The 12441-nt window shown below is 32.5% G+C and overlaps 1 protein-coding gene across 1 annotated transcript; it reads right to left on the reverse strand.

The window, feature by feature from the left end:
- Positions 1 to 544: 544 nt before the first annotated feature.
- LOC132742309 (uncharacterized) lies at positions 545 to 10520 on the reverse strand. Its single transcript, XM_060730675.1, has 2 exons — positions 10392 to 10520; positions 545 to 1133 (listed from the first exon to the last, which is right to left on the reverse strand). The coding sequence occupies exons 1-2, from the start codon at positions 10405 to 10407 to the stop codon at positions 715 to 717; spliced, it is 435 nt and encodes a 144-aa protein (XP_060586658.1). The 5' UTR covers positions 10408 to 10520; the 3' UTR covers positions 545 to 714.
- Between the last annotated feature and the right edge of the window lie 1921 nt (positions 10521 to 12441).

A 12441-nucleotide genomic window follows, 5' to 3' on the forward strand; every position in this document is an offset into this window, starting at 1 on the left:
TTCTGAAACTAAACATTACATAGCAAAACAATACAGCATGCAAAATTATGACAAAAAGGCTCTGAAATTTATAACGTTATAACATTAACATATGTGTTTTCTATTGAATTTCATTTTTTTATATATATTTCTATTCAAGTAAAATGATAAAAATCAGATGTAAACGAATGCCCTAGTCATTTGAATGATACAAAGATGAAATATAGAACAAATTCAACAATAGTATATTTTTATCATAGCTTAACATTTGTAATAAAGAACTTCATAAAAGACTTATTTCCAAAAATGATCTAAATGCTATATCATGTTATCAATGCTTTTAGTGTGTTAATGGCTGGAAAACAAGTTATGAACAACATTTAGGTCAATTACCAGTAACGTTTGTATGTTAGATAAGGCAATATATATATAGAGCTGAGTTTCGATCAAGAAACAAAATACTTAGCTATGTTTTAAACAAAGTTGCCAGATAACACCTCGAGACTGTCAGTGTTGTAGTTATTGTAAGCGGACAAAAAACAACAACAAAACAACAACAAATGCATGAATAAATAATATATTTAATTTTATAGTTTATTTTACCATCTAAATTAATGTTTGATTTGGAAAAAAACTCATGGCTATTGTTCGAATGTTATTTGACTTGAAAAAGCAAGTCGTTTGCACATAATATACATGATATTTTGATTTGTAATCAAGTGTTACTATAGTTTGTTATTTTATTTTATATAAACTTAGAAATTTATTGCAGGTCTCATCTCTTTCTTTTCCTAATACTTGGTCACATGTTTCAAGACATTTGCTTTTATCATAGTTTCGGGATGAATATTTCATTGTACAAATTTCACACTGTTTCTTGCACTGGTCTGTTGATTTAAGATCTGTGTATCTTTTCGGCATATTAGTTCCAAGTCTACAGTCTTGGTCAATGCTTCTTCCTTCTGTTAAGAAGCACCCGCTTGCGCATGCGTGTCCATCATAGTTTCCTCCCCATAGTTCTTTGCATGCCATGCACTCAAGGAGACAAAATTTAACTTCTTTGCTTTCTTCTACTTGTTGTTCTAGTGGGATCTGAATGGATGTATTGATCATGTTGAAAAGGGATATTACAAGTAATCCAAATACACTGAAATCTACAACAAAAAATAATTTTATAGATAAAATAGATAATGGTATCAAGACATGAAACATACAATTACACAACACACTTGACACGAACATACATTATACATAGGTTATACACTTTTGTATAAACAAGCATATCGATATATTATGTATGCCTGAAATGTCCGATCCACTTAAATTGTACACTTTATTATAGATACATTATGTATGCCTGAAATGTCCGAGTCACTTATATTGTACACTTTATTATAGATACATTATGTATGCCTGAAATGTCCGAGTCACTTATATTGTACACTTTATAATACATGTAGATACATTGTGTATGATTGAAATGTCCGATTCATGTATATTGTACACTATATAAACCAGCTTATAGACACATTATGTATGCTTCACGTATATTGTGCGCTACATAAGTAAGTTTATAGACACATTCTGTGTGTCTGAAATGTCCGATTTACGTATATTGTACGCTACATAAATAAGTTTATAGATACATTATGTATGCCTAAAATGTCCGATTCACGTATATTGTGCGCTATATAAATAAGTCTGTAGATACAAATGTATATTCACGTTGATTGTGCGCTATATTAATAAGTTAGATACGCCTGAAATGTCCGATTTACGTATATTGTACGCTACACAAATAAGTTTATAGATACATTATGTATGCCTAAAATGTCCGATTCACGTATATTGTGCGCTATATAAATAAGTCTGTAGATACAAATGTATATTCACGTTGATTGTGCGCTATATTAATAAGTTAGATACGCCTGAAATGTCCGATTTACGTATATTGTACGCTACACAAATAAGTTTATAGATACATTATGTATGCCTAAAATGTCCGATTCACGTATATTGTGCGCTATATAAATAAGTCTGTAGATACAAATGTATATTCACGTTGATTGTGCGCTATATTAATAAGTTAGATACGCCTGAAATGTCCGATTTACGTATATTGTACGCTACATAAATAAGTTTATAGATACATTATGTATGCCTAAAATGTCCGATTTACGTATATTGTGCGCTATATAAATAAGTCTGTAGATACAAATGTATATTCACGTTGATTGTGCGCTATATTAATAAGTTAGATACGCCTGAAATGTCCGATTTACGTATATTGTACGCTACATAAATAAGTTTATAGATACATTATGTATGCCTAAAATGTCCGATTTACGTATATTGTGCGCTATATAAATTAGTTTATAGATACGTTTTGTATGCCTGAAATATTTGATTCACGTATACTAGTATTGTGCGCTATATAAATAAGAAAGATACACTATGTATGCCTGAAATGTCTGATTCACATGTAGTGTGTCAGATATATTCATATCACATGTAATTAGAAGCAAGGTACTAAATGACTTCCATGACATAGTCAATGCACATCCATTTTCTGACCACAACTCATTGCTTGCTGACATTCGCTTAACATGCAATAAACGGTACAATGGTCAATACCAAGTAATAGTCGTAATTTCCATATATGATAGAACATTATTGTGATCTAAAATTGGCTTTTATTAACAGAGGAACAATCAATCACATCGGTTGGTATCTCATTGGATTCTGTCTAAGAATACAATTCTCCGTAGTGCCTTACACCTATTCAAGATTTATTATAGATCAGATAATCGTAAAACGGTCATTAGAACTGTGTTTGGAGATTGATATTTCATTGCTGTGTTTTCATGCCGTTGGTATGTCAACGGCTGAACAGCTTTAGCATTGTCCATCTCCCAGAAAATTAACTCTTAACTTTTTAGATCAAATTCCTAAAGGAAATTAGACTTGTCCATGAAAGGACATGATCTTTCGACGCGGTCCTTATTCGCACGTTCTAAGGCTGCTTGGCTAAGTTTACTAATAGACCTTTTTACGACGCAGTCTGTTGCTAAGAAAAATTGACCGGAAGTATTATTTTTTTCTCGCGCATGTGCAATCTGCCTAGTTCAAAAAAAGCATCGCCCTACATAGAAATGTAGTAGAATTTCACAGTCAATTCCGAGTTAGTTTAAGGTAAAAGTTAGAAAATCATATAAAATAGCTTTTAACAGAAACACAAAAGATACCTTATAGCTTTGTGGTCAAGATTGCCATAAAGAGGCATGGAAAAAACGGTTGTTTAAGAATTCCCCCTTACGATCACGGAGTATTTTATAGATATGCTTTTCTTTGCTTTTTATTTCAAAAATACAACTTCTTAAGTTAGATTAAGATGAAATAAGTTAAAATGTTTTTAAACTGATGAAAACATTCATTAATTAATGTTGTTGTTTTTGTTGTTATCATTATTATTATTATTATTATTATTATTATTATTATTATTATTATTATTATTATTATCATTATTATTATTATTATTATTATTATTATTATAATTATTATTATTATTATTATTATAATTATTATTATTATTATCATTATTATTATTATTATTATTATTATTCTACACATTCAACTGATACAATATTTAACTAAAAAAAGTCAATATTTTTTCAACAAGATGGTAAACTTTGGTTATTTTATGCCCCTCCTTCGAAGAAGAGGGAGTGTATTGTTTTGCTAATGTCGGTCGATCTGTCTGTCCGTCTGTCCGTCTGTAGACCACATGGTATTTGCTGATTAGCTTGAAATCTATATATATCCACAGTCTTCATATTCCACATACTGATTGGTCATTACTAGTAAATGACCCCTATTGATTTTTGGGTCACTAGGTCAAAGATGAATGTCACAGTGACCTTAAATGTCAGAATAGTTTCCGCTGATTATCTTGAAAACTATTCATCACAATGTCTTCATATTTCACAAACTGATTAGTCATAACTAGTAGATGTACATGTACCTGTTGATCTTGGGGTCACTACGTCAAAGGTCAAGGTCACAGGGGCCTTAAATGTCAGAATGGTTTCCGCTCATTATGTTGAAAACTAGATATTACAAAGTCTTCATATTTCACATACTGATTGGTCATACCTTGTATATGACCTTATTGATGTTGGGGTCACTAGGTCAAGGTCACGGTGACAGGTTCCTTAATTGTAAGAATGGTTTCCGCTGATTATTTTGAAAACTATTCATCACAAAGACTTAATTTTTCAAAAACTGATTGCCCATAACTAGTATATGGCTCATATTGGTTTTAGGGTCACTAGGTCAAAGATCAAGGCCACAGGGGCCTTAAATGTCAAAGTGGTTTTCGCTAATTATCTTGAAAACTATGAATAACATGTCATCATATTTCACATACTGATTGGTCATTACTAGTAGATGACCCTACTGATTTTGGGATCACCAGGTGAAATGTCAAGGCCACAGATTCCTTAAATGTCAGAATGGTTTCTGCTGATTATCTTGAAAACTATTTATCACATCGTCATATTCTACATACTGATTGGTAATAACTAATAGATGACTACTTATGATTTTGGGGTAACTAGGTTAAAGGAATCTGGATCACTAGGGCAAAGGTCAATGTCACAGGGCCTTAAATGTCAGAATGGTTTCTGCTAATTATCTTGAAAACTACTTATCACAAAGTCTTCATTATTTACATACTGATTGGTAATAGCTACTAGATAACCCTTAATGATTTTGGGGTCACTAGGTCAAAGGTCAAGGCCACAGTCGCTTTAAATATCAAAATGGTTTCCACTGATAATTTTGAAAACTATTTATCACAAAGTCTTCATATTTTACATATTAATTGGTCATAACTAGTAGATGATCCCTGTTGTTTTTGGGGTCACTAGGTCAAGGTCACATGGCCCTTAATGTCAGAATGGTTTCGGCTCATTTTCTTACAAACTCTTAATATTCCACATATTGAATGCCTATAACAAGTAGATGACCCCTATTGATTTTGGAGTCAAAGGTCAAGGACACAGGGGCCTTAAATGTCAGAATGGTTACATTTATATGATAATATATATTTTATTCCAGCTACCCTCCAACTTGTATAACTTATTAATGATAAATTTCATTCAGTTTCAGGTCATATATTGGTCATTATTTTTTTCCATAACTGAACAGTTCCATGTACCCATCTATAGCATGTTTCTATAACAAAATTGCCAATAGTATAAGTCAAGGGCTAAGAAGGGGGGGCCTATGTGTCGTTCGACATTTCTTGTTTGTATTTGTGTTAAAAATATGATATAAAGTTTTAAATGACATTGTCAGTTATACATCTGATACCTAAGAACAGTACCAGTTATTTCATTATTATATACATATAAAATTTTTACTTAAAATACACGCAAGTCAATAACACCGTGCATATCCAGTAACGCAGGAATGTGCAAATAGCGTAAAAGTAACGCCGAATCTGTGCAACGTTATTACCAAAACGCATAACACAGTAAGTTAACGAACCAAAATATTTTATTCTAAACAAAAATTTAAAGAAATGAATAACAATTCTGTTTTTATTTTTCTGATAAATATTTTTTTTAAAAAAAAAACAACAAAAACTTTAGAACCCAGAAGTTAAAGATATTTTATTAATTACATTTTAATTATGTGCTCAAGATAGTTAAATTAGATAAATAAGTGAACTAACAAACAAACAATACACAATTTTTATTTTTATGGTTGTAGAAACCGAAAATAAAAAAATGACAACCTGTAGACTCTAAGTCGGATTTGTTTAAAATAGTACACAAGTGGGAATATTTGGGTATATTTAAATCAAATATAGATGTCAGACATATTTTCAATTATTATTGTACCGAAACATACTTTATCTTTGTTTGGATGTCAAATATATACATTCGTTTAATATTATCGAAAATTACACTCTCTCTTTTTGTTTACATCTGAAACCAAGTGGTAGGACTACTTTCAATTCGTATTAACTCCGAGGTCGGTTTGGTTTTAAGAACGATTGCGAAACAAGTTCTTGCAACTTATATTAATCACTTTCGAGTCTGCTTCCTGGGACCAACCAGTACTGGTGTCATATGAAGAAACATGGTCGTGACCCGTGTAGGGCTCGAACCCATGATCTCTGAGTTGAGAGGCAGACACCTTAACCACTAGGCCACTTTTTTTCTAACAAAGAACAACAATGTGTTTAACTTCCACATATAACGGTATTTTGATACTTCTTTTAATTTATATATCTACTTATTTGTTACATGCAATCTGATTAAAGTTAGCTCTAAATAACGCTCCGCTCTGGCGTTTCCCAGTTAGCGATTTCAGCGTTGAACAAATTATTTTTCCTCCAATTTTCATCAAAACAGCGATTCAGATTAAAAACAAATACGTTTCAAGAAGATATTAGGTCTAGAAATGAATTAAGATTGAAATCAGATCAAAACATTAGTAAAAAAGAAAATATAGGATATTTGTTCTGGGAGACAGCTTTGTTGTGAAGGTGGTAGTCATGTCACTAAGGAGATAGTTCTATGGTTTTTAAGGGGACCAAAAATGATATGGGCAAAAAATTGAAAAGGTTTTCGGTGAAAAAGATCTTCATGATGTTGATATAGCGGGTATAATTATGAAGAAAGAAATAGAAATATGAATGCGATAGTTGCAACAAGAAATATTTATTGACCTTAATTTTGGTGTTCTTGTTTTTAAAGGTTTCTGAGAAGATTGTTTGTTCTCTATTTAAAATGTCCAGTGAGTTTACTTTTTAGCTAACATACTAGTCCAGCTAGTCCATTTTTCCGTTAAACACCATGAATATCCAGTAATGCAGTGTGGTGCAAATAACGCAGGCAGTGTGAAAAAGTAATGCAAAATTGTGCAATTCTGTGGCCGAAACGAGCACCACGGAAAAAAAATAAACTAATATCTATATTGTACATGAAACTGAAGGAGTGAATTAGCGCGTACGGTTGCTGAAACATTATACTTTAAACACCACCATCAAAAATATTTCCATGACAATGTTTATTTTTTAAGATCATTCGTGAGAATTTCGATCTGACTGTATCTTAAAATACAATTTCGTATATACATGTATTACATTATGTATTTTAATATTGAGTGTATCCGACATATAAGCAAAACTACTCGTGTCAGTCATCTGAAAAAGGACAAATATTTACTGTTTATGTTTTTGTAAGTTCTGTACAAAAGTTAAAAAATCTTAACATGTATTTTTAAGTTAAGTTCTAAATGTAACTTGGAAAAGTGATTGTATATGTATAAACTAAAAGGACATTGAATGAGCGCAGGTTCAATACTTCATTCAATACTACACAAGTAAAGATACTACAGTATGCTATTATCACAAATATAAAAGTAAAAGTTGCGTGCAGTGAAAAAGAATGAGTCGATAACAATTTGAACGCTGTAAATGTTAATGTTTTATTATGTAAATTACGTCATGATATAAATGTATAGTAATAACATTAGTATAATATTGTTTTTATTAAATGTTTGTGCCGAGATAAATAAAATGAATAACATATACACAAACAATCAGACACTTTATACGTAACCATAGAGCTACGTCGTATCTCTTTGACGACATGTCTACCTCCTTTACGACAGAGCTTTCTCCCAGAACAAATACCTATAAAAAATTTATTAACTAATGGTTTGGTCTGATTTCAATCTTATTTCATTTCCATGCATTATATCTACTTTACATGTGTTTGTCTTTAATCTGAATCGCTGTTTATATGAAAATTGGAGCAAAAATATTCTGTTTCATGATGAAACGGTCCATTTCGTCGCTAAATTCGCTAACTGGGAAACGCCGCCACAACTACATTCCAAACACAATTATAACAACTTTACGTTCTCGGGAAACATTAATCAAATCTACATGGCATAGCATTCTCCGAATTTCGATATTTGGTGTAGAGTTTACAAAATTTATGAAAATACTTGACACTTGATTTTAGCGACATGCGCCTGCCGCAGGTTATATGGCATACTGCCGCACATTTAAAGGCTTACTGCTGCAGTAAGACATATTGCGTCGGAAGAGGTCACGCAGTATGCCATATGCATTTTTCTAATAGCATACTGCAGCACTTCGTCGATATTTTGAAAATATAAATTAAAAGGGTTATTAAAATGTTAAGAATTTTTAGTATTTTGCTTAATAGAAAAGCTCAGAAAGAATACTTTTTTTAATCAGACTGACCAAACATTTTTTATGCTCCCCGAAAGCATATAGTCTGTAACAACACCTTTTAAAATGTCCATGAAACTTTGTGAGTACCTCCAACACCAGGAGAAGATGCGCATGTTATTCGACTGTCCCGGTCGGAACTTTTAACACAGAATTATGAATGATTAGCAATGCACTATGTATATAGAGTAACATTTGTTTCCGCACTATTTCTCTGCAAGTACTCACTGGATTTCAGAAAGGAGATGCGCATGTCTTCTGACTGTCCTGGTCCTTTAAACATGGAGTTATTTCCCCTGAATATTTAGCCTTTTGTGTGCAGTTGATAGGTTTTGATAGGATTTAACTACATTTTTAAAGATGTTTAATAAAATGTACAATTTAAGGGTGAAATAATGAAGTATCATCTTCACACGACTGTATCAGCAGGGACAGACTTTCTAGAGGGGCTCGAGTTCACAGCCCTCTGTAGATTCTGGCCATATATATGACGGATATTTGAGCACAGTGTAATAATAATAATAATAGTACCGAAAATAATTATAATAACAATGATGATAAAAAGCTATTTAACTCAAATTGAAACTCGAAAGTAACCATAATAATAAAAAGAACAAGAATTTGTAACAGAGTTACCAACGTCACCCGCCTCAGGAGAGCCCCATTTAATCGGAATTTCTCATTAAATACAAGAAGTCTTGAGCTTAAAAATAAGTTCGGCAATCAACGTTAAATGACGGTGATATTATTCATTTTATTAAAAAAATATATATGTTGTTAGAGTTTGGGCTCGCAAGGTGTCTAGTATTGTTTCGTATAAAAAACGTATACGTGAAAAGATATTTCGTAAAAGTGATTGATAAATGATATTTGTTTTGGGTGTAAATAATGATCAGAGTTCTTTGTTTTGGGTGTAAATAATAATCAGAGTTTGTTGTTTAAATGTATATATGGATTTGAGATAGAAAAAGATAAAGTACCTAAAAAATAGTGTTAACTAAACAATTACATGCTAGTTTTTCCAACTGAGAATATTTCAATTTTATGTCAGGCGGTGCTGCCCAGCCCCCATATCTTGGAAATTGGTTCTAGTATTTATTACTAAATCTTTCCTTAGATTAAAAATATCAAGGCAGTCATTTCTCCTTAATAATAAAAACAAACAATTCTTGTAGGAGAAAAAGTCCAACCATCCATCCAAATTTCTGTTACTTACTGCGAATTTATATTAGACCTGGCTTTGTTAAATGTAAGCGGCAGCCATTTTTTAAAGTTGTGTATTTCACGGGAGGAAAATTATTGTGTTTGATTCAGAGGGATATCATTTGGATTTGTTAGTTATACACCTTTTTAAAAGAAAGAAAACTTATTTGAGGATTGTAACAGACAAAAAATAAGTGTTGACAGATGTGAAAACATTCAAAAAACAGCTAGGAAAATGGAAAAGTTGGAAGCTGGCTCAGGAAAGGTGGGTTGTTTACTTATTCTTCGCTGATGGCGGTCATTGCTTTTCAATTTTTCATAAAGCATACGGCAGTTATTGCTCGTAGGATACTTTAATATGTCTAAATGTCATCAAGAGCAGTTTTGCATGTGGAAGGAATGTATTTTTCAGACTGTAAAAATGAAACAAAAAAATTTAGAGACGAAATTTGGTGATTGGAATTTGAATGAATAGAAGTAAGTTTTCTTCTTATAATTACTTTTGACATTTAAGTTATTTATCAATTTCAGCTTTGATTTTTCTTTAAACAGCCTGACATTGTCAGAATTGTCAGTAAAAATAAAATTGAGGTACCACATGGGGAAAATCTTTAAAAAAGTAGTTTCGTCATTGAAAAGTGTGAAATTATATTTTGATAATTTTCACAGTGAAATTATCAAATATAATTTTCACGGATAAATCAGTAATCCACTGAAAGGCATAAAATAAAACGATATTATGATACGTGTGCAGAAAAAAAATGAAATTATAAACCATAGAAAAAAATCTGTTTCGTATAAAGAAGCGGTTGGAGTGCGTTATACTTGAACACAATAACTCCGACTTACATAAAAAATTATCTTGAATTACATAATCACAATGAATACAAAACCAGTATGAACAATGTTTAGAAAGGCAAATTATCAATCTTACCTTTTAAGTATCTCATGTTTAAAAGCTCCAACAATAAGTGCGTACTATTTTATTGGAAATCAAAGACTGAATGGATGTTCCGATACCAAAATACGCTTTATATACCGGACTTGTAATGGCACATCTCCAATATTAGTTCGCGTTATTTGCGGATAATTAGGAGATTATTACTACTATTTAAGCTAGCGTAAAATAGTAGGCGTTTCTAGATTTGATCGTGCAGCAAACTTCTTCTGACAGAGGGATTGTCTCAATGGCTACTTGGCCTCCGTCAACCACTAACGATATTTGAGAAGAGCACAATTGTGTTCTTAATTTCAGTTGAATCCTTATTTCTTTGATATTTTTATATTGATTGGCATAAAAATATTAATGAATATTTAATCAACCTTTATCAATTTTTATACGACTATACCCCCAGCAGAGCTATTCAAAAAGTGTCTTCTTACGTCTGTAAGAAGACACTTTTAAATAACCGTTACTTTCCACGTGGATTTAATACAGTTGAAATATACGGTGTCCTGCTTGGGCCAGTTGAAGGTCTCCTATTGACATGCTATTTTTTTCTAAAGTCTTACCCCTCTTTCTGTATTTTCATAGAAAAAGTGGCAATATTTTACATTCTCGCAAGAAACTTTTCGCGCTATACAACGTTGAATTTGTCTCATGCTTATACTTTCTCATACTTAAATCCCGGTGCGAATCAAAATGTAAAAATCTTCGCGATGATTAAAGCAGCACGCCTCCAGATGCATGCTAATTTTCATGAAAATTTTGAAAATGTATTTGAATTTAAGGAAGCAATTTACACATTATCAATGACACTTACAGCCCACGTAAATTACCAAAAAGTGGTTAAAATATGCCTTACTGCGTTAGTAACGCAATAGAAATATAGTTGTGAATACTAAAAAATCAGTCCTTCACCGCACATAACTTGTAAAACATGTATCACTTGAATCTTGCATCATTTTACTTTTCCTTAAATCATAGTTCACATTTCTGATGTTTGATTTTATTGAAATATTTTGACTCATCTTGAGGCAAGCAGCTTTAACCTTAATTTTCGCATGTTTCTTTCGAGAACTTTAACTTATTACCAGTGTCAATAGTGAAAAGTCTTCGAACGAGAATGTTAAATCTCCCTAACTTATCTATTAACAAAGACCAGTGCGTTTGACTAGTCTCAGTGCTTGATAGTGAAACAAGAGCCTGAATAAAAAAATTATCTTCAAAAATTGCCGTAGTTCTGTCAAATTCACAATTACAATAGCTCTCCTTATTTTGTGAGTAGTCGAGCTAAAACAAGAGATATCGTAACAGGCGATATTTTAACTGCCTCAAACAGGACACCATAGAAACTGACGGAAAATTGTAGCGAACCAGATAGCCCAACTCATAAAATTCATTTCATCGAGAAATGAATCAAATAAATTGGATGGCCATTTCTAGGAACATTGTATCTGTTGATTTTAGCATTGACGAAACTAACATTTACTGTTCCAGCCCCCCCCCTCCCTTGCCCCCCCCCTCCCTTGCCCCCCCCCCCCTTGCCCCCCCCCCCCCCCCCCCTCCCTTGCCCCCCCCCCACAAACACACAAATCATTCGGCCATATATAGCTGATTATTGCGTTAAGCTAAGCATGTGTTAAGGAAACCTTACCAAATTTGGGGTCCAAAACGTTATCCGTTAAACATGTCAGAGACGGTTTCAATGTTGAATGACATAAAATATCCACAGACGCTTGGGGTTATGTGCGTGGCTCCCCTTCTTGATCCGCACTTGTATACACCAAGCCTATTTTTATCGTGCAAACCGTACGTCAAAATATTTTTGCATATTATTACGACCTGGTCACATGTCTTGAACATAAAACATGTTTTCCGCTATTTTAACCACGTCTAAAAAAGTCCCTAGAATATCATAATTTCATGAAGATAACAACGTACGCTTTCCTTTGATGTGAGATGACTGGAATGAGTTTCGGCACTGTTTTGCGCTTTCATTTTCATGCCGAGAACCAAAACCCCGCAGCGGTTACTTCCCCTA

The sequence above is a fragment of the Ruditapes philippinarum genome, unplaced genomic scaffold (genome assembly GCF_026571515.1).
Source record: "Ruditapes philippinarum isolate M1 unplaced genomic scaffold, ASM2657151v2 ctg10017_1_1_1_1, whole genome shotgun sequence".
Lineage (NCBI taxonomy): Eukaryota > Metazoa > Mollusca > Bivalvia > Venerida > Veneridae > Ruditapes > Ruditapes philippinarum.